Raw genomic sequence first — 24,572 nt, 5'->3', positions numbered from 1 at the left:
TGCTACTAAAAAAAAGTGCTAATAAACATTTTTGTTCAAAATTATCAAAAATTTTTGTTTTGAAATATTTTTTACGGCGTACATATTCTTGGTAATTCGATGTTTTTCGTCCCCCCCCCCTCTACGTGGGAAGTTTTAGGAGGAATCGCGGTGGTAGGAGTAGTAAACTTTTCTGCATCTTTTTGGGGTCCCAAAATTGACAATGTTCCCAATAGTGGTATTAGACATTTTTATTCATAACTTTTTCATTTTTCATTTGTCAAGTTTTGTCATTTTGACATGACATTTATCAAATTTAGATTTTTTTATAGAAAAAATTCTCGTAAAATTATTTAATATCTACAGCGTAATGGATGGTAATGGAAAAGAGAACAATTAAAAGAAAAACTTTATAGTGGGTAGGCTGCTTCGTAAGTTACTTTCTTGGCAAACGCGAAATCATCCCTTAGGCCTTATTTGATATCATATAAAGCACGACTTAGATTTAAATAACTGAGTATCATTGTAAACGTATATAAAGTATACAAGAAATTCTTCTTCTTGTTGATGTGCTTATCGGTGACGAATGTTGGTGATCATTATGACAATCTTTATCCTATCTGCAGCAGCGTGGAAAACTTGTACAGATGTTGTGTTAAACCAGGTGCTGAGGTTCTTTAACCAGAATGTTCTTCTTTTTCCTGGACCTAGCTTTCCAAATATTTTTCCTTGTAGGATGGCTTGTAGGAGAGCATATCTGAATTCATTTCGCATAATTTGTCCGAAGTACTGTAACTTTCGAGATTTAATGATGGTGAGTACTTCTCGCTTTTTCTTCATTCTTCTGAGGACCTCCTCATTTGTGACTTGGTCAGTCCACGTAGAGAAGAGAAGACATTGCATCGCAGCAGTCTTACTTTTATACCAAGAGAAAGGTTGTGGCTCTCGAAGGAGTGGTTATACCGCTCATCCGTTACAAGGTAGATCTAGCTTTTCCGATACTTGTTGTTGGTCCGTTCTTCATTTATTATGGTGCCGAGGTAATTGTAGTGTGTCACTCTTTCTCCTGGGGTTTGGTTGACGTAGGATTGACGTTCTTTTTTTTTTCTTCATCATGACCTTGGTCTGTTTACGTTTATATTGAGTCATATTTTTGACTGTAATACTTGATTTTGTTTATAAGGTGTTGTAGGTCTTCTAGGTTTTTAGCAAATATTATGGTGTCATCTGCATATCTGATGATGTTTAGCCAGTACCCGTTTAGAAGAATGCCTTTTTCATGTTTATGCAAAGCTTTGATAGATATTTTTTCAGGGTAAAGATTGAAGCTTAGGGGAGACAAAATACTGCTTAGCCTCACTCCACGCATGATTTTCACGTATTCGATGTCTTCACCTTCAATTCTGAGATTTGGGGTCCAATTCCAATAATGATTTCTAATTATTTTAAGATCTTGTTTATTAATTTCTGCTTCTTTTAGTATTTGCATCATGTTGGCGTACTGTAATCGATCAAACGCTTTTTCGTAATCAACCAGACAAGCGTATACGTCGCAGTTGACGTCTCTGGATTTATGGAATAAGACCTGTATTGGGAACAAAGCCTGTCTCGTACCAACAGCATTTATAAACCTGAATTGGTTGGAAAAAATTTAACTTTTATACAACTTGTTAATTCTCTTATGGATTATCAGAAATTAATGATGATTAATTACTAGTTTATGTAGCCAGCTCGAGGCTGTAATAAAGGTGATCTGGTGACAACCTAGATGCTAATCACTCACTACCAAGAATAATGGATTTTGAATCTCTTCTTTTATTACATTTTTCTAGAAAGTTCTTCACGTTTTAAAGTTCAGGATGTTATAAAAATTTTTTGAAGTTATACTTCTATACGCGCGCTCCACGTTGGAAATTTGTATGGGAGTGAATCTGTGAAATCATTATATATGTAAGATAATGAGTAAGAGAGAGACAGAAGATATCTTTTCTCTCTCTTCCTCTCTCGAATATAAAAATTTTCCTATTGTATATATAATTTATTATTATATATATTATATAAAGATATATATACATATAATATTATACATATAATAAAATATTTATTAATATTATTATTTATGTGATATGTTTTGTATTATTTATTAAATGTTCATAATTATATTAGTCTTTTGTATTTCAAAATAATAATCTCAATAAATCACTGTATGATCCAGAACTGTCAATTTTGAAATATATTAGTGTCATGTCCTCGGTAGTATAGTAGTCAGTATCCCCGCCAGTCACGCGGGGTTCGATTCCCAGTCGGGGAGGACTTTTTTATTAATATTATTACATTATTGTCATTTTTAAATACTTATGGATATTGCATTTTAATTTGTATTGTATTATTATATGGAATTATGTTGCACTGTATTGTAGTGTATTTTTTTATGTATATTATTGTCATTTTTAAATACTTATGAATATTGCAGTTTAATTTGTACTGTATTATTATATTAATAACAAAATAAACAATTAATTTTACTGCAGAGTATGTGTAAAAAAATTTTTGCATTCAACTCCTTTCATACATATATTAAAATAAAAATATACATTTTCATCAAAATATTGATTCAATCCTTCATTGTTAGTAAGTTGTTATTAATTCTGTTTCTCTTTCTGCTATGTCTTACCTATAGAATTACATATGTAATGATTGTGCAGATTGACTCCCAAATAAATTTGTAACGGCGAATGCGTGTATAGAAGTGTAACTTCCACCGGCAGTCTCACTGGACTGCCACACCCGTTTTTTTTTTAATAATTTTCAATTTTTTTTGTTTTCAGGGAAACCTGCAAAGTAGACACTCCGTTCGTTAAGACATACGCAACTCTAGGATATCTTTAACACCATGTATCTATTGATACTGTCGCCAAATCAAAACAATACGCTATTTAATTAGGAGGAGTGTTCAAACTAAAGGGTAAGATACAATAGGGTAATAGAGAAAATGGTGATACTTAGTATCATTTTTATTTTGGTCTTTAGACCTTTGAATTTATTTAGTTCGTCTTGTCTTTTGTCTCCTTAGTCAATCAATCAAAGTCGTATATTTCGATACTGTCACTATTTTTGAAGTAAATAGAAGACTGCCAGTTTTGGCTTTGTACCTGTCACTGTTTTCTCAAACTTTACTCTCGCATACTAACTTGAACAAGGAATGAATTATTGGCGTACCTAGTCATAGTATAGTTTTACAAATTCACATTGACTATAGTATCTCTGTCGTTTTGTTCAGCTCAAAGTATTTGCTCACAAATAATTGATTAAATTAGGCACAAAATATTTGTTTCTTATTAACTGGTTAGATAAAACTTAAAAATTCCTGACATACTCAATTTTAACATATTTTTAAATGAGGACATATAAATGAGGCAATCAGAATATAATTAACAAATTAAATTTTTGCCCTAGTAAGGTTTTGTGGTAACTAATTATGGGTTTATTAAAAATTTCATTATATTTACTTATCGCTAGGTTTTCCAAGAATATATCGGAATAGTTCTGATGCCTCAGCTAGTGAATCTACTCGAATTATAGTCCACGATCCCAGAGCGATCAGACATAACTTCTTATTTTCACACAGATGAAACCTTAGAGTCTTAGTAGCGTCTCGCGTGCTTTGAATACCTGCGTATTTATGAAACTTGCTGAGTGACACCTGGGCAGGTACCAGGTGAGAAAGGTAAATAAAAATAAGAGCTATTTAACTTAAATTTAATTCTTCGTTAATATTAGATACGCTGTAATTATTTAAAAACAATTGAAGCCGGGCAGCATTAATGTTGCACGTATCAGGAAAACTATAAATTTCGCAGATAAATTTTTGGATTATTTTGAAAATATCTTTTTGGGTGGCTTCATCGGTAAACAACTCTGATTCTCCAAACTGCATGAAAGCTCGGTGATATTCATGTTTCTTCATTAATATATTGAATGGTCTTTGTTTACCCTTTTTAAAAAAGGCGGGATTAAGGTCATATCCAGTTAGAGCGTGAAACCCTGGTAAACTTCTACCTAAAGATGGTCCCAAGTACTCGTAAACCTTTGTCAAATTAATGTATCTCTGGTTATTTCCGGTGCCTGCGTTTAACCATACATTCGTATCATCATTTTTTAAATTATGCATATATCGTAACATAATTATCGCAATGTCTCACTCACTCTGAAATGCAAGCACAGCACTCTCGCGCTGATACTTCTGGTTAACTATTTTTTGTGTTTGAGGGATATTTGGTCATTCTGATTTGTCTGACTTATTAAATATAACTTTATTATAGTTCCATTAATAACATATTTAAAAATCAGACATGTAAAAGTAAGTAAAGTTCATTTAATTTAAGTGGAGCTTTAAAGCGTCTGACAAAAGTTCTGGTCCATGACAAGTGTCTGACACTTATTACAGTATTTTCCACATAATATTCTACAAAACATGTATAAAAATCAGTTATGTAAATTTAAGTTAAATAGCTCTTATTTTTAGTTACCTTGCTCACCTGGTACGTGCCCAGGTGTCACTCAGCAAGTTTCATAAATACGCAGGTATTCAAAGCACGCGAGACGCTACTGCGACTCTAAGGTTTCATCTGTGTGAAAATAAGTTATGTCTGATCGCTCTGGGATCTTACTCTAATATGATGAAACATGATTTTCAAGACTTGCAAAATACTTGACATTATTTATGTAAGTATATATTGAAAGTGTTTTGTGAATTGCTACATCAAGAAGAAAAAACACATATGCTTCCTTAAATTTACCGATTTTAAATTTTTTATCGAAAGTTATGAAGTACTTTTCTCGATTAAAAATATGAAAATTATGATGTGTCAGAAATTTACTCTACTCTTGTTACCATAATATTCAGGAAAAAATGTAATGTTTTATGTTACAATATATATATATATATATATATATATATATATATATATATATATATATATATATATATATATAGAAATTTTTAATAATTGTGATTTCAGTAATAAAATAAAAACAATGTTAAGTTATTTTAAGAAAAACTATACATAAAAAACACTGCACAATATTGTTTAGTAAAACACCCTATCAATTATTATAGGTAGTCGAAATTTGTCTGCATCCCTAAATATTGTTATCTCCCTTGAAGTAGACTTTACTGAGCCCTTAAGTCACTCTTGTGGATATTTTGATATTTTGGGATGTTCTATCAACTATCAATGATTCAAAATTGGACAAGGAACCTTAAATGCTTTCGTAGAGGTGTATATAATCATTGGTGTCTAAATTTTCACTGTATTCTTTGCAGTAGAATTTACTCTTATGCTATATATTAATAGTTGAAGTTGTGGATATCACAACTTTAAGTACTAGATGGTATCACTGTTAATGATTTTGATCATTAACTGAAACTAAATAGTTTAAAACAAAAAATTTATTTAAGTAGATATGTGACTTACATTACAGAACAATTAAATCGTAGATAACAGGTCAAAAATCCATACATTTTTAAGTGCTAGACAAATTTAAAAGTATACCATTGTTTCGCCTTATATGAAATAATTTCTCTTCTTTGGTTAGATTTGGTTTTAAAAGAAGAATTGTTTAGAAGATGCTTAATCAATCGATTTTTTTAAATATGTAATTTCTTTGGAACATATAGAGAAATCCTTTAAATTTTATAAGTTTGATCTTTGAAAAAGGAATTTATTTGTATCAACAATGATAACTTAATCCCTTATAAACCAAAATTAGAGTTGAATTTAGGTAATAATCATAGCATGTTTACAATTGCGAAAATATTTTGACGAGAAATCAAGAAAAATAATTTATTGTTTACTGTAAGAGATTAAAAAATATCTAGAAAAAATCGCTCAACCAAGTGCAAGAGATAGACAGTGTTTGGTGTGATTTAAGAATAAAAAGCAATGAAACAATTAATGGGACAACGAATGTGCCATGGTAAGGAACTAAATACCAAAATTCGACATGAGAATAGCAAAGGTAAATGTCATTTTCAAAATACAGGAATTTTGAAGTAAAAGTTTTAGCAAGAAAAAGCCAATAAATGTTTGATGAGGCTTAATTCAGTCTGCTACATGAACTAGAGTACTAGAAATAAACAAAAATATTGTATCAAGAATGATAGGTTTAGTAAACACAAAGAAACATTATACTAATCTTCAATAGAGGAATGCACGCCTTTCATAGAACATCACTTAACATATCTTGTCTTCTTCTTCTTCCTATGCCGTCCCCATTAACGGAGGTTGGCGACCACATTTTTAAAAGCTTCTCTGTCTTTTGCAACGTGGAATAATTCGTCTACAGTCATGTTTGTCCAGTCTCGAATATTTCGCAGCCATGACTTCCTCTTTCTACCTACTTCCTTTTTGCCATCGACTCTACCCTGCATGATGACCTGCAGAAGACTATATTTATTATTTCTCAGTATGTGTTCAAGGTATGCAGTCTTGCGTACTTTTATCGTTCTCAACAATTTTTTGTCTCGACCCATCCTTCTCAGCACTTCCTTATTGGTGACCCTGGCAGTCCATGGAATTCTCAACATTCTCCGGTATATCCAAAATTCAAAGGCTTCAATCTTCTTAACTATTTGCGCTTTTAGTGTCCATGTTTCTACCCCGTACAATAGTTGCGACCAGACGTAACATTCAACAAACCTCAGTCTCAGCGCAGTATTCAGATTTTTGTCACAGAACAATTGCTTACATTTTAAGAACGCTGCCCTTGCCATTTCTATTCGTACCCGGATCTCTTGGTCTGGATCTAATTCTGTGTTGATGTAAGCTCCCAGATATTTATATTTTGTCACTCTCTTTATTTGCTGTCCACCAAGAGTTAGTTGTTCATTATTTATTGGACTCCTTGATACTATCATATCTTGTAAGTAGCAAAAAAAAAACTGGGGATAGACAAATATACAAAATAATAATCTTGTATAAAAACAAATAGGTAGACATTAAAGATTTATATTTATCAGAAAGGTATATAATGTCTATCTGAATCGAACGTAATCCAAAGTGACACTATCAACCACACAAAGAATTAATAATAAAAAAAATTGGGACGAAGTTAACCTAACTAAAGATAAATCGACCTACTGTACAAATTTTTTAGTTTAAAATTTGATTTATGACCTAGGATGGTACAAAATAATAACAATATTTACAGAATAATTGATGACGAATCTAAAGTTGATCAGTTGAATAGTGAGATGATACGAAAAATAAAGAAAATTCACAATAAATGACTTTTGTTCAAAGTATCTATAGGAGAAACATTTAATTATTATTAGTGAAAAACACTAAAATTGATTGAATATGTTCAACTTGGGACGCAGAAAGCTGAATGATGATGATGGTGATCATGATAAAATGTCTGAATGAAAAATGTTTTTATCATTAAATATAGATATGCAAAAGAGCTCATATGGACAGAGTAAAGAAGACGCAGTTACAAAAGGACAATTCGTCACATTATTAGACGAAAGAGTAAGCAAACTGAAAAAAAATTAGTATAAACTAGAGACGATGTATAAAAAGAGAAAAATTACAGATGAGATTAGATAGTATAATATAATAAAAGATAGTATAATAATCATGTCAGTTTAAGATAGATTTAGATCGCTAGAGAAAGAGAAGGGAAGGCACATATCTAGCGGTGGTTCTCAACGGTTATACATGATATAAAGCTAAAGTCCGTGATCACAGCCAGTTAATTCCCAGTCTTAAAAATGGAAAAACTTAAAATATGGAGCAGTTTTTATATTTGACACATACCAACAATAAACACCTTATGACAATTTAACAAAATTGTTTGGGGTTTCTAATTTCTATAGTTTTATCTTTACACACATGTCTACTTACATAAATATCTATGATATATTGAATGAACTATAAAGCTGAAGTAGAGTAGTATTAAATTAGACTTAGATATGTTTAATCAAACTTGAGATAGAATTTGTCAGATACAGTGAAAACATAACACCGCAGTAGAAACTTCTCTGCCTTCGTCTAAATATACTAATACTTAAATATAAGAGTTCTATTGAAATATTTGTCGTTGTCATATTATTATAATACACCAGTAAGAGCATATACCTAGATGTTGTATGAATAAAATAAAAAAAAAATCGAGCTATTGATAAACGGTGCAGTTTTCAATCGGTTCACATAAAAATTAAATGTCTACACTAATAATTTTAAGCACAATTTGTGGTAAAAATATTACATTATTGTATGTCTATTATGTTATAGATGTAGATGAATTAGTGTTCGAAATAAGATATCTGGTTCCTTGAACATTTTTGAATTGCTGAGTTGGTTTTCGAACAAGACAGATTTTCGATCAATAACCGTACGAAGAGGCATGGAGCTGCTCTGGTAAGACAGACAGAAAACGTAAGGAAGGATAAACAAAGATAGGGTTACAGCTCTCATAAAGCCATCTAAGATAAGAAATTTATTAAGTAAAAAAAAATATTTTTAATCTTTTTTAAATTGAATAATATAATAAATATTATTGGTCGTCTAAATAATCTGACAAATGAAGGAACATAAAACTTTATATGTATTTCAAATATATTCCGCAGGTGTATTCAGAGGTTTACTCGGTCATTTATATTGTCAAAAAAAGAGAAATCAACTAATTTATTGATCTATTGAATACGTTTCGCTTTGTTATTTTTCAAAAGCTTCTTCAGTTTACTACAATAAATAATGTTATGTAAGTTTATAAAGTAAACGACCAACACTGGTGAAGTTAATAGTTTGCAGTTTTTTTTGACGTTATAACAACATTAAAAACAAACGCCCTAACTAAAAAAAACAAAAAACTACAACCGCGTACTATTGTTCATTACTTAATTGTCTGATAATTTAAATTTCACAGACTAAGTCGTTGAGCTAAAATGTTTGAGACCATTCAATAGACAGACAGACACGGCGTATTTAACTTTTAGAATTTTCTGTTTTATGAAACGATAGCATCCTGCAATGCACGTGCCAATTAAAACCCTTGTTCTATTGGATGGTCGCAAACATGTTAACCCAATGAAGCAGTCTGATAAATTTAAATTACCAGACAATTAAGTAATGGACAATAGTGCTTAGTTGTAGTTTCTGATTTTTTGTTAAGACTATTAATGTTAAGTAATCGTATTATCATCACATAACATCAAAAAAGCCTACAAATTGTTTTAACTCCACCAGTGTTGGTCATTTACTTACATCTAACCTTACTCACCATTATTTTTTGTAGTAAACTACAGAAGCTTTTAAAAGAATAAAAAAGCGAAACTTAATCGATAAATCAATTAAGTAGCTGACATCTCTTTTTTTGCCAACACAAATGACCGAGTAAACCTTAAACTATAAAACTCTTTATTCTGTGGTATTTCTTATATTTTTGATAATTAGTTGAAGAAGAAATAACTATCAAATGTAGTGTATCGTGAAGTACTTTTCGTACCATTTTTCCCTGGTACTCTGACAAAAGATTTAGAGCAAATTTCGATCAGGAATGTCAGACACAATAAAAAAAACATGGCTATTTATTCTTGGAATTTCTTTTAGATACATTTATCTAAAACTCTTTATTTGCTTAATAATCATTAGGAGTTTTAATTTTTAGTCCTTCTACTAACTACGGTATATACTACATCAATATCTTCAATAACTTTTTAATAATTGTTAATGTCTATCTCATATCAGTCAGATATTTTACAGCATGCTTATTAAGAATCATTTTATATATTGTGGAGAACAAGCAATATACCATAATAACCAGAAGAAGGTATAAATGTATAGAAAATGCTCTATACATCTTCAACATATGTATAGAAAAAAAACTGTGAAAAATAGTAGATTTGAAAAATGGGATATTTTCCTATATTTCTATCAAACACGAGTCTTAAAAGTACTTATCATTGTGTTTAGTTCATGCTATTGGTTCTTTAGATACCCTAAAGGAACCAATGACATGATTATTCTAATATACTTTTCATTCGAATGAAGAAAGTAAAAATATATGTAATAGAATCATAAGATCTGTAAGGAAGACCAGAGCACAAAAAACCTCCCAAGAACAAACCAAATAAAAATTACTCAAAATAAATTAAACATCAAGAGAATGGTGTAAAGTAAGACAAAGAGTTAAATACCTTTGCTTGTGCTTTTGGTTCTAAAATGACTTACTTATAAGTTTTATATGTATCTAAACATATATTTATTACCATGTTTGTACAAAAGTTTAAAACAAAATACTGTATTTGACATAAATATCTAAAACATTTTTTCCTGAATAAAATGTTTATTAACCAAATCGGTAGGTGCTAGATTATACAAAAGACAATACTTTGTAACTTATCTACAATTGTTAATCAATATTTATAGATTACTCTTAGAATCACTGTTATTATTTAATTTAAAATATAATATGTTATATTTTTAATCTTATAAAAACTGACCCCATCAAATTGGGATTGAATATAATACAGGATGACACAAAATATAAAAGAACTAAATAGGTACTGCTACTTTTTTATTTAAAATACTTATATTATCGGATAAAAACAACTAGAAAAATATAAAGAATCCAAACGACTAGTTTATTATTTTTAAACCAGTAAGAAGAGAAAGTAAAATTATAAATCGAACAAAAGAGTTCAAAACCTTTGATCATCAATAAGATGGTTTTTCTTATACGAACTCGAAGCAAGTTTGTACGATTAATGAATTCCACACTTTAACCACCTAATTTAACCACTAGATTTACAGAACTCATCAAATTAATCAGAACGACAATCAGACATATGAGATACGTAAACGCCTAACTAGTACTAGTAAGATCAAAAGTCCAACATATCTCCAAAACGAGCTTTTTAGCGTATACAAACATCTTTATTATTTTCCAATATGGTGGTATCTATCGATTGATCTCATTTCGTGAAAATTTATCCGATACACACATATACAGTGGTATCTTGATCTACGAGTGCCCCAATATACGAGTGTTTTGAGAAACGAGTCGCCAAGCGAGCAATATTTTGCTTTGAGGTGAAAGCATGATTTGAGATACTAGTAATCGTACATTACACCGCAGCACACAACCCCCACATGCGCATGTTGAAGTCGTGTGCAGTGTGTTACAAATTTTTCCACCTCAGACTAGACCTCAGTATATGTGCTTACAAGCCTTCATCTGTAAGGTATCCCTCAGCAAGTCTTTAACTCTAACGAGACAGGCCTTTTCTGGAAAAGGGTGCCGAATGGGACGTACATAACGGCAGTGGAAAAGACGATGCCAGATCACAATCCCATGAAGGATAGATTAACTCTAGTACTTTGTGCCAATGCGAGTGGTGACTGCAAAATCAAACCTCTGCTAGTATACAATTCGGAAAATCCCAGAAACCTTAAGTCAGCTACGATTTTAAAATAAAAAACCTATTTTAAATAAAAACCCGAAGTAGATTAACCTAGTGTTTAGCCCTTCTGTTAAAAAATATCTACAGGAAAACAACCTACCCATGCAAGTTCTTCTCGTCCTCGATAATGTCCCTGCTCACCCACCAAATCTGGAAGATGATTTACTCGAAGAGTTAAAGTTTATAAAGGTCATATATCTACCTCAAAATACCACTCCTATCCTGCAGCCCATAGATCAGCAGGTGATTTTTAATTTTAAGATGTTGTACACCAAGCACATTTTTTTGGCGCTGCTTTGAGGTGACGGAGAACACAAACGTCCAGAAGCCTCCGAGAGTTCTGGAAGGAATATTTTAACATCGTGATATACGTAATAATTATTGATCAGGCCTGGCTAGGTGTTACAACGAGGACCGTAACTTCTTAATCAAAGAAGATGTTGCCTGAGGGTGTAACTGAAAGAGGCTTCGAAGGATTGGAGCACGAAGTGTAGAGGAGATCGTTTCTCCGGAAAAATCCATGGGTTTGTAGGTGGATGAGAGAGATGTGAACGAATTCGTCGGGAACAGTCTGAAGAACTGACAACCGAGAAGTTACACGACATACATTCGCAGCACCATACGGTGGTTCAACGAAAAATTGGTTTTGAAGAGGAGTCAGAGATGAAGGAGGTTATCTTTGCAACAAGAGATATAAAGGAAATCTTGGAAATTTGAAAGAAAGTTGTGAGTTCGCGAATAACAATCACCCCGAAAAAGTTGTAACCGGTCGGGCATCGAAGTTGTTTAACAAAACTTTCCCAACTTATTTCCGCAATATCATAAAAGGGAGGAAGATACAAACCTCCTTGAACAGTTTTTTTAAACGATCTGCAGGTGAAAATAAGCAAAGCGCGCCAAAAATGTGAAGATTCTTTTATTATGTTTTTATAGAATATGTACCTATTTGTTATTTCTAAACATATGTTTCTTCTTGTAAATAATTTTTTTTTCTTATTCACAATAAACTGAGGGGGTGTTTTGGGAGCTGGAACGCATTAATGGCATTTCATTAATTTCAAGGTTACGGAACGAATTGAAGTTGTATATCGAGGTACTACTGTATAGGTAATATAAAAAAAATCATGTGAATATACAAAATTATCCAATATTATCAATATAGTTTGTAGAGGGGCAGACTATGAACGAAGAACATTTGATCATATTTTCAGAAGGTTTAAGTGATTACATGCAAGAACATTGCATGAATGTGTAAAACTTATACTTAAAGGAGCTGTGAGAATTCAGTGACGTAAAGTGATTGACTGTCATTGTATTACAAAAATTTACAGTAATACGACTTACCACATATAGTTTTCATAGAGAAAATGATAGTGGTAATTACAATATATCAATAGTTCTCACATGCGGAGCTATAAATAAATTTAATATAACATATTTTTAAATTTAAACGACTACAATAGGTAATATCCATCAAGATGAGAAAATGAAGACAAAGGTTTACGGTTTGTAGTAGCACTTATTTTGTGAAATCCTGTACTGCTATTCGTTAACTGCCTAAAGGGATCCGATGCAAATTTCTTATAAACCGATAAATAAGAAGTGAACGAGAATACATTAAGAGTCATTAAAACTATACCTGTCATATAAGAACGCACACTAACCAGATCCCTCTACGCACATTTATTACTTTTAGCCCTTCGCGGCGAAAAGTAAAATTCCAATATTTTGTGAGCAAATTATCATTGTTAAAAAACTTGAATGTAAGAGGACTCTTTGAATCAGGCTTATAAATTCGTTGAATTTGTTACATTGTAAAATTGTAGAATGATTGTTGTTGCGCTTTTAAAAAATTTTGTAAAAAAAGTTTAAAGATGGCCTCACAAATCCGACACGTAGACTGGGCGAGAGATCCGAAAACCCCTTAAAACGGACATGTCGTAAAACTAGGTAATTTTTTTGATAAATGCTCGTTCGAATGCTGTATCAAGCGATTAAATGCATGCCAAATTAAAATTTTAAATAAAATATGAACATTTGTATCTAATAATATCAACTAACTAAGGAATTATTTATTCGCATTTATCGAACATAAAATCAACTTGAAATTCCATATTTAATAATCTACTATTATTTTTGAAGTCATGTTGATATTTACGAGATATTGTAGACACTGCCTTGATAAAAAAAAGGTACGTACAGTAAAGAAGGGTGATTGAAAGCGATGATTATCTGCTCTTTACGACAGCTCCGTTCATCCAATGATTAATTTTTCAACCTGTAAATCCACAGGTTGTTTTAAAATTTTATTTTAAATTTGCTCTAATTCAGATTGCTGGTGTAATCGATTTTAGAATCTGTTGGAGAAAGACAGTCATGTAAAGCTAATATTTGATATAAAATCGCAAAATAAATCATAAAACTGGTTTATTTACTTCATTATTCAGTAACTACAGAAACAAATGCAGACAAGACGAAAAGTTCGGGTTGGCCCGAAAAAATATTTCCATGAGATATTTTTGCATAATCACTTTCGTGATATACGCCACAACAAGGCTCAAGAAGTCGTTAATGCGAAAAGAAGTCCCAATTTGTTTAAACGGCTCTGGCAATTTTTTATATGTTTTGGATTATTGTAAATAAAAAACTCTTATGAAATTTTTTTCTTAAACTGATCATTTTCGAGTTATAAGCAATTTAAATTTGAAATAAATTAAAACTGACGTGTTTCAAGTGGTAAAAACACAAGTAAACAATATTATTTTTGAAATTACCAAGTGCCTTAATTTAAGTTCAAACCTTCTTCTATCCTCTTCCAATCAGAATTTTAGGCTTGTTTTATTTTAAATGATGGTTTTTTATTTATTAATGAAGCGCTGCAGCGTTTTTTCCACCAGGAAAAACTCTCGGTCTTTCTCAAAAAGAGATAATAGTTCAGTCTCATGCTTTCTTTCAGCTGAGACTATGGAAAAACACAATTGATGTGTTTTTGCACAATAATAAATTAAATGAAATTGACTATCTAGTTTCTTTATGTGCAGTATATACTGCAAACTAGGAGCGTACATGTTTAATACACGTGAGTGGTATATTCTTGACTTTAAGCTTACACTTCTTCAAGGGAGGGCTGCTCCCTTTTTTGTTGCGGGAGCATTTGAGAAGGTGAACAACGTTAGTTGCAAGTGGGTAATTTTTAAAGTGGTATACTAGTAGTGGAGCATGGGCTTGGAAAGTGTTGTATTGTGTAAAAAAGAGAGTGCTATGGGGAAGAATTTAAGGTTAGTCAACCAATCCATGAGCAGAAGGTACTTTCTGTGTCACCAGCGATACTAAGGAATGGCTCTTGAATCAGCGTTTTTGGCGTACAGATATTTTATCTGCGATATTTGATGGGGATTCTTTCTAAGACGTCATTTTATTTATCAGTAACGAGTCTTTACAGTCTGCATAGCTCTGTTGTTGGAGCTAAATAAATTTTACTGAGAGAACCGACTCTGTCCTTTATTGATGGAATGTTCGCAAGTTGGTGAATTAATGCTGACAACATTTGCCACAATGGCGTTCATTAGGCGATTATTTGGTGACACGTAGACACACGCCTTGTATTCGATTATGAGTCTAATAAAAGTATTGTAGGTGTGCAAAAGTATTACCGAGTTTTCCAGATAGTGCACCTAAAAGATTAGCTCTTCTTCTTACCCAGTCTAGGATGTTTTTGATGTCAATATCCCAGTTAAGAGTCCTGCTATAATGAACTCTTCCAAATAAGACACCGAGGTTTTGAATTCGAGATTCTTTCCGAGGAAAACTATCTGGTTCCTCCTAGCATCGCGGCTGTGAGGGCATTTGAATAGAATTATTTTTGTTTTGGTAGGATTGAGTCAATCTAACTCTCCATCTGTTGCACCATCTAACAATTAAGTTCAGCTAGTTCTGTGCTCTTTCGAATTCAGTCTCAACGTCCCATAATATATTTCTGCAGAGAGGAGTGCAGTTCGGTATATTCATGAATCTATAAATAAATAATTACGTACTTTATTATTGATACAGGCGATTTTGCATTTAAGTTATACTTTTCATCAAATTAATTTTAATCCCCAAAATTACATTTTTAGATATTTCTGAAAAAAAAACTAAAAACATGATCACCAAAAGGTATACATATTCAAATAGTACAAAAGCGTAGAGAACGTCCAAGCTACATATAAAGACCAGGCGCTCGGCAACCCGAGCGCCAGTCCTAGCATAAACACTTCATTGAAAACTTCAATTGAAAACCAATGTTTTAAAATTAAATAAGCTCAAAATACTCATCGCGAACTGATGGAAGAAGGTTTGAAATCGCATTTACGCACTTGATGGTTTCAAAAATACTAATTTTACTTTTATTTATGTTTTGATCTGTGAATATCGTTTTCTTTTTTCTTCTTTTTCAGTTTTATATTATTTATAACTCAAAAACGATAATGTTTAGGAAAAAAATAAATTTCTAGATACTTATTGTGTTCAGAATATTACAAGAAATGTAAAAAGACAAGTGAATAAGCCAAAAAAGTTGATTTTTCCAATTTGTCTAGAAAAATTATTTAAATAAATTAGAATTTTTCGCAAACCCGAGCTTACTGCCTTATCTAATATCTTTTTAACAACAACTTGTACCAAGAATGAAACAAAAAAATATAAAATCCAATATGAAACAAACAAAATTAGAAATGAAAGAATAATATAATAAAAATAGGGACAATTAAAACAAAAACTTAAGATTGTTTGGTGAAATATAAATTATACTATATTATACATATTTAATAAATACTCTATTAACATTATCATTAAGCATTAACTGAGTTTAAGCTAGACAAATAAATTGACAGATTTCTATTGTATTACGATGTTTTAAATTTCCTTGAAATGTGACAGCGTAACCTGAACCTCAACCTATTGTAATCTGTAAAAGTTTTCGCATTATTAACTTGGTTTTTCACGAGTAAAAAATTTATTAAAGGTTACTAAGATATAGTGTAGAATTAGACAAAGGAAGTAAAATTAGTTTGTTTCCTACTTAGATACAAAAATGTGTACACCATTTTCTTTCAATTAGCTTGATGAACATATTTTAGAGACTCATAGTACAAAAAGTCTAGTACTGGTGAACTTGTGACTAAGAAGTATGAATAAGTATCTGTAGTAGGTATTCGTATTAATACCATTTTTTATATTAAAATCATATTTTTTCCATGTCAAAAATATTCTGCTTCATATTTATCCAATTGAAAAATAAAATTAAGTTGACACTAAAATAATAGTACCTAATAGAAGACGACTGACTCTATGCATCTAATAGATAATAACTACTATGAAAAATGTTTTTCGATATGTCCTTCTATTTTATTATGCCAACTATCTCGCCTGGACTAAGTAAGTAGTTTTCAATAAATGTCTAAATACGGCCCTAACGTTTTTTCAGGTGGGGCTCTGATTGTCAAATACTCTTATTGGTCAGTGCAGAATGTTTCAGGCTAATTTTATTAAGCCCTGTATAAAAATATCCTACACATATCGTACATTTAAAGGTTTACGTCTAAAAATCAAAATGGAAACGTACTTTTAATCATTGAATCAATATTTATCGAATTAAACATTCCAACACTCAAACAATCGATATTATAATCCAAATAAAACTTTTTAATGAGACTCACTTAACTTGCCTTTTTTTTAATAATATGGACAAATCCACAAAATATATTAATAACTTTGTAATTGGCGCAGCCTTGAAGGACCAGGGAAGGATAATTTTAGCCGCAACAAAAACAATGTACGAGGTCTGTTCTAAATATATTCGACTTTTCTTGATAACTCTAGAATGCCTTATTGTTTGTCATCTAGTTCGTGGTATCTTTAGAAGTAATCCTCACTCGTGTTAACAAAATGCTCTCATCGGCGAAGTGAGTCACTAAAGAAATTTTAAAATTGTGTTTCAAATGACCTAAAAAGTATCAGGGTGCTATCCGAAATATACGATAACCCACGGAGTTCTACATCTTTATTCTTACATAGTGGTTTACAGCGATAAAAGAACCCGTCGTTGGTCGATCAAAATTGGGACCATTTTCTATCCAATCTCTCACGCAGTCTACTTTCATACTTGACAGAAACAATCAACGTGGACTTTGTTTGGCTCCGACTTTGATGTACTAATTTCGACAATGACTCGAATGAAACCTTCCATTGTGAAGATTACTGTTTGGTTTCCAAATCATAATGAATAACACATAACTCAGCGATAATGATGGTTTTAAGGATATTTTCATCATAAGTAAACACTTTCCAGCTTGTCTAGAGCAATGTTTAAGTGAAGTTAATTTAAAGCACTTACATTTCTAAATCCTAAGGTTAAATTTCTCTATAGAAGTCTTTGAAACTTTCTAGTGTGCGCACAGTTAAACGACGATTTTCTTCAATAGTAAGTTCCGCACGTCTCATATTTTTCAGTATAGTCAAAAGACGGTCAGTTATTTTTTAACCAATTAAAGCATTCATTTATCTGGATTTTTCTCATAGGTATATTTATTCCAATGTTGTGTTGTCTGCAATAGTCTCTGGCTAATGTTTTCAAGATTAGAGCAAATCCTTACTCAAATTCGTTGCATCTCTTATTCATTATTCTCGGATCTCTCATTCATTTTCGGCGATAACAAAATGTAACAAAGACAAAAAAGACAATGTTAACAAAAGCAGACTATTACGAATTAGTCACTTTCCGTAACTGCGGTATACAAGTTTGAAAGAAACACATTTAAAGAAAAACTAAATAAGTCAACCATCGGACAAGAAATTAGAAACACTATTAACATGTTGTTAAATTGACAAAGGATATTTTTGATGACGTTGCTCTTTAAAATACTTACAACGATAAAAAATGATCAAAATTTTTCACGGTTGAGTTGTTACGGTTAGAATATTCAAACTTTGAAAATATTGTAACTATAGCAAATAAAAGAAGATAAAATATCTCACGAGAAAACAAGCTTTATATTTATTGGTACTGGTGTATGGTATGTATTTGATATAATATTAACAACGATACTTTTGTTCTTACATTATCATGTAATCTGAATATTTTAACATTCTATCCAGAATCGCAAATCCTTTTGGAAACTTCGTTGATATTATTTTCATACCTTTGAGCAAAACACAGTGTGTGCAGATTTATTTTTATACAGGGTACTTTTATTATAAATGTTTCTAATAGCATAATGGTGAGCACGAAACTATTAAAGCTGCTGCCAGAGTCAAAAAGTTAGTGATGTATATAGTTTTATAACATTAGCCGATGTATTATTAATTGTACTGATATATTAATAACCTTATTGTAATTAATAAAATTTTATTTCTTAGAATTGTTGATAGTCAAAAATGTTATTATTATTGTAGGGAAATACATTGATTATGTGATAAGTGTATTTATTTTTCTAACTTGATTTACACAAAACCTAAGCAACCAGAACATTAATATATAACTAAATAATAAATTGCGAGAATCTGCGAAATATAGCGTACTGCTATATTTCTTATTTTAAACAAATTCTGAAAAATATCATGTACTAAAACTAGAGGGAAACAGTCAAAATCGAATACCTCAGTCACATCATGAGGAATAGCAGAAGATATTGATGCAACTAATTTTACAGGGAAAAGTAGAAGGAAAATGACGCTCAGGAAAGCAAAGGATTTCCTATATAAACAATCTACGTACATGGTTCAACACAACAGCCACAAATCTGTTTAGGGCAGCTGTATGCAAAGGCAGATTGCCATGATGGTTGTCAATATCTAAAACGGATAAGCACCTGTGGCGCACCTAGGGGGGGTTTTGGGAGTTAAACCCCCCTCCCCTCAGGGCATATAAAGTAAACAATATATAAAGAATAGTAGGAAAATGTAACTTGTCTTTCACGCACAATACAAAAAATCCAAAACGCTAATTGAATATTTAAATTATCACTTTAAATATGTAGAACACAATAATTATTGTATAAATTCACAATAATTAGGTAATACACAATAATTAATAATATTTTTTATTATATTGACAACAGAACGAGTCTGTTGCGAGTCCCATGCGCCTACAGGACTGTATCTGCGGCGGCCTTGTGGACTATCACAAGTTGTGTTCCTCTGCGAATATTCCGACATTGTTACTCACACAATGCTGGAGTATAATAGATGTACAGTGGAGAGAAACGGAATGTATAAAGAAATAGGTATGAACCCTGTGACTGTAGGAGAGATGATCGTGAAGATGACGGGAAATACGGAAGGATGGAATAATGTTCACAATTACATCCGAGCAGTCATTAAAAAGAAATAAGAAGAAGAGACACACCACCCGGGACAACGACAGAGATAAGATCTAATTACTATTTTAATGGGAATAAGTCGCAATTGCAGGTTAAAATAGGTTTATTGACGTTTGAATTTTTGATCTTTGATCTTGCACAGATAACTTGTTTGTACTCCAACAGTTAATAGAAAAAAGAATAGCGGTTGGTACCGAAGTACATCTAGCCTTTATCGACATAGAAAAGGAGTATGATACAGTTCCAAGACTTAAATTGTGGCAAGCTTAAACATGGATGCAGTATGTCACCCTTACTGTTTAATTTGTATATTGAGGGAGCCGTCCAAAATTGGAAAAACCACGGCCAGGGAATGGGAATCCCCATAGGAAATGACGTACTGTTCTCATTGAACTTTGCGGATGACCAAGTCGTCCTAGCTTAAGATTCTTATGATCTAGAATTTATGATAAAGCGTCTATACAGAGAATATTTAAAATGGAGGTTAGATGTCAGCATGAAGAAAACAGAATATTTAGTTATCAATTCAGGTGTAAGGTTTGAAGTGTTGATAGAAGAGGACATGGAAATCAAACAAGTGGAAAAATTTAAATATTTACCGAAACCAAAATTAAACACCGAATTAATCAGGGACGTAAATTTGTAGGATGTCTGAACTCCTTATGGTGGGATCACAACATTTCCAAAAGGAACAAAAAAAGAATAAGGCAAACCATAGTGGAATCAGTTCTTTGTTATGTCTCTGAAGTATGGACAATTAATGCAGACCTGAAGAGAAGATTGTTGAAGAAGACCAATGAATCAACGAAGAAATAACACGAATACTACAGAAACGGTCATTGACAGAATAGAAAGAAGAGGTTCAAAATGGTTTGGACACCTATTGAGAATGCCTGACGAACGTTGGCCCCAAAAAATTCACAAATGGAAGCCCCCTGGAAGAAGGAAAAGAGGTAGACCTCGATGCTCATGGAATGAAGGAATTAGAAGAGCCATGGAATCGAGAGGTTTGGAGTAGGAGCATGCCTTGGACCGGGAGGATTTGCGGAGGAGAACGGAAATATGGCGATAGCCGTCTCCAAAATGTATTGTATTTACAAGTTGGATTATTGTCAAACGCCAATAAACTTATTTTAACCTTCAATTGTGGCTTATTCCCATTAAAATAGTAATTACCTAAAAATGCCACAAGAAAATAGCTTTAGTAGGCAGGATAATAGATACCTGAATCTTTGGCACTGCTATCTTTAGTACTTTAAATTAAACTAAAACCCAAATTTCAGTGATTCAAAATGGAAGTAGCATAAAAAAAGTTTCAAACCCCCCCCCCCTCAGACAAATTCTGGTGCGCCACTGATAAGCACTACAAGAAAAAGACGAAGATGAAGGCGAATAGGAAGACAAAGTCTTTTGTAAAGATCTGCAGCAACAATTAAAAGAATATATTGTAGTTGACACAAGATATCTTGACCCTGAAATTGCTAAAAACCAGAAAATGCTAAAAAAGATTATAATACTAAGTCGATCTGGAAATGTGGTTTGTAAATTAGAACATAGAGAGAAGAAATATGGCTAAATAACTACATGATGAAACCCTATACTGAATACACTATTTACATAATGATAGAAAATAACAGAATATAGACATCTACTGAGAAGAATTAAAAGGAAGATAAAAAGCCAAAGAAAATTGGATGAGAGAGTGGTGCGATGAAATGAAGGGTGTGATTTCTAGGCACGACTTAATTAATGTGCACAAAGAAGTAAAAGAAATAAGCAATCTATTAAAAAAACGAGTCCTTCCTGTACTACTTGACAGTAACAACAAAATGTTTGTAATTGAGAATGTAATAAGAAGAAAATGGCAACTGTATAGATCAGAGTTGTTTGAAGATACAAATGTAAGGCACAAACTAGCACTACAGGCACAGACAATACTATTGCTATTGCTAAAATTTAATATGAACTTCATTTACGGCGAGCAGATGCAGTCAAAGATATAAAAAAAGAGATGAAGATGAAGCTACATCCAGCAATGGAACAAAACAAGTTATGGATTTTGACTTTCAAAAACTTTACCCATACCAACATTATCCACTGGTGTAGTATATTAGAAGCGACAACTCTGGGTGTACAATTTTGATATAATGAGGTAAATAATGTTGACCACATGCATGTTTGGCGCGAACACACAGCTGCCAGAAGAGCCCAAGAAGTGGCGTCTTCACACTTCATCACATTCAGAACTGATTACCATTAGCAACCAAAAAATAACCATTAAAGTTGTTTAAATATTGTGTTTATATGGGATTAAGCCACAATTGTTGGTTGTGATGAAAATAACATTTTTAAACTACTAATTTTTTGACGTTCTGATTGCCGAAACAAGTCACAAGAAAGTAGTTATTAAAGTTGTGTTGGCACTGAGCAATATTTTGCAAAACTCAAAAGTTGAAAAAGTTTTTTATACCTGGTCATGACTTTTCTGGCGACGATTCAAATTTTGGTGTAATAGAAAAAAAAATTATCATGCTTAAATTTTCCATCCAAATGATTAGCTAAATATAATTAAAAGGGCTAAAAAGCAAACACGAAAATTGTTTGTACATCAGATGACAGAAGATTATTTTTTTACTACAAGAAATTTGGAAAATTCCAAAGCTTACCGAAAAATATCTGTAGTGAAAATAAAAGTTAAATAACTTAGAATCAGATGTATACAACTACGGAAAAAGGAGTCCAAGATGATGTGCTACAAATACAATTATGTCAAAAATGATGATCTCTTAAGTACGTCAGATTTAAAAAAGGAGTTGGTCTTGGTAGACCTGTAATTATTGATTTTCCTTTTGAACTATCATTATTGTATCCCGCGAACAATCTATTACAAATCGCGCATTTCGGGGACAAAAATAAATTGATTGAATCCAACTTACCTTAGTACAAAAGTGTAGACAAAAAAAGTTACAGCTCTTTGAAGTTACAAAATAAAAATTATTTTTTTGCATTATCTCCTAAACTACTTGACATTTTGTAATAAAAATGGACACGTCACTTTCTTATTCTGAAAGCATTTTATATAAAAAAGAAACGACAAAATCTAAGCGCACAGAAAAATTTTAACGGAGGTGTGCAGCCCTAAATCCCAGAAACTTTTGAGTACGTTAAAATCAAATGAATTTTGTGCAATTAATATTTTATGACATTATTTTTAAATTTTTTTTGCCTCATCATTTTTTTCAAAAAACAGTTTTTATTGAGTTAAGGCCATTTTCATTAACCTTTGAAAAATTACGAGCAGCTAAATAAATGGCTTAAATGAATTAACAAGTACAAAAAATGTCTATAACCTCTATATAATATTACAATAAATGTTAAAAATGACCCCCATTTTCTTCAATACACATTCGGTATCGTTTTAATAAGGAAAACCGAATGCGCTGAAAAATCTGACGAAATTGATTTGCAGCTTCAATTATTCTAACCCTCAATTGTTCGTCCTTTATTGTTACAGAATACACTTTCTCTTTCATAAACCCCTAAAAGTAAAAGTTCATGGGGTTAAGACCTGGACTTCTGGGTGATAAAGAAATAGGTACGTCACGACCCCTTCCAATCCACCTACCAGAATACTGCCTGCAAAGGAATTCCCGGACTTCATTTCTGTAATGCGATGGAGCGCCATCTTGTAGAAACCACATATTTTGCCTTATACAATATTCACTTCGTCCAAATACTCTTGTAAATCGTTTGCCAAGAACTGCAAATAATTATCCCCATTTAAATTATTGAGAAGAAATACTGGGCCTATTCGATTGTAATCCAACAATTCCTGCCCAAACATTAACTTTGAAAGTCCTTTGGTGATGAGTCGTTTTTTTTGGTGTGAGGATTTTCGTCGTCCCAAATGTGCTAGTTATGATGGTTTGTTATTCCATTTCTACTGAAGGTAGCTTCGTCGGTAAACAAAATATTTCTAATAAAATTAACATTTCGAGTGTTTTCCATAAACAACCAATCGCAAAATTCAATCCTTTTAGGATAATCTTTAACCAATACCTCTTGAACCCTTGTTAAGTGATAGGGTTTAAGCAGCTGATCCTTCAAACCCTTACGTGAGGAACATTTAGTTTAGCAGCTATTACCCTTGTACTTGTTCCAGGGACTTCTTGCATCCATTATTGGACGACCACTATTGCCAGAAACTTGCGGTTGGAATGTACCCGTTTCCCGTAAACGACGATCAATGGTCAAAAATAATCGTCTATCGGGTGTATTTCGATTGGGGTATTTGACTGCATAACGCCTTGCGGCTGCTGCACTATTTCCTTGACATTCACCTACAGTATTCCCGATAGTTTATTGAAATCATAATTTAATCTGATCCAACTTACTAAAAGTTAAATGCATATCTGCCATTTCCTGAAATGTGTAGGCCATTGTAATATCAAAATTTTTAATATGAATCTTATTCACACAATAAATGATAGCTTCAAATTATTGACTATTATTAATGGAACTGTTTGTAATTATTGTATCCGTAGAAACTAATTGTAATTTTATGGACAACTAGGAAAAAACTAGTTTTTTATAGTCAAATTCATTTGATTTGAACGTACTCAAAAGTTTGGGGGGATTTAGGGCTACACACCCCCCTTAAAAATTTTCTGTGCCCTTAGATTTTGCTGTTTCTTTTGTATGAAAAATGCTTTTAGAACAAGAAATTTACGTCTCCATTTTTATTACCAAATGTAAAGTAGTTTAGGAGA

The 24,572-nt window shown here is 32.0% G+C and overlaps 1 protein-coding gene across 3 annotated transcripts in view; it reads left to right on the top strand.

The window, feature by feature from the left end:
- Window positions 1–18,901, top strand: part of LOC140437361 (regulator of G-protein signaling 11) — a 367,203-nt gene extending 348,302 nt beyond the window's left edge. For all 3 annotated transcript variants that reach the window (XM_072526845.1, XM_072526846.1, XM_072526844.1), the window contains one exon: window positions 2,808–18,901. In XM_072526845.1, coding sequence (XP_072382946.1) covers window positions 2,808–2,868 — 61 coding nt within the window. In that variant the 3' untranslated portion in view covers window positions 2,869–18,901. The remainder of the gene's footprint in view (window positions 1–2,807) is intronic.
- The last annotated feature ends 5,671 nt before the right edge of the window (window positions 18,902–24,572 follow it).

The sequence above is a fragment of the Diabrotica undecimpunctata genome, chromosome 3, assembly GCF_040954645.1.
Source record: "Diabrotica undecimpunctata isolate CICGRU chromosome 3, icDiaUnde3, whole genome shotgun sequence".
In the NCBI taxonomy this organism is placed as follows: Eukaryota; Metazoa; Arthropoda; class Insecta; order Coleoptera; family Chrysomelidae; genus Diabrotica; species Diabrotica undecimpunctata.
This window is presented reverse-complemented; position numbering and strand designations above follow the sequence as displayed.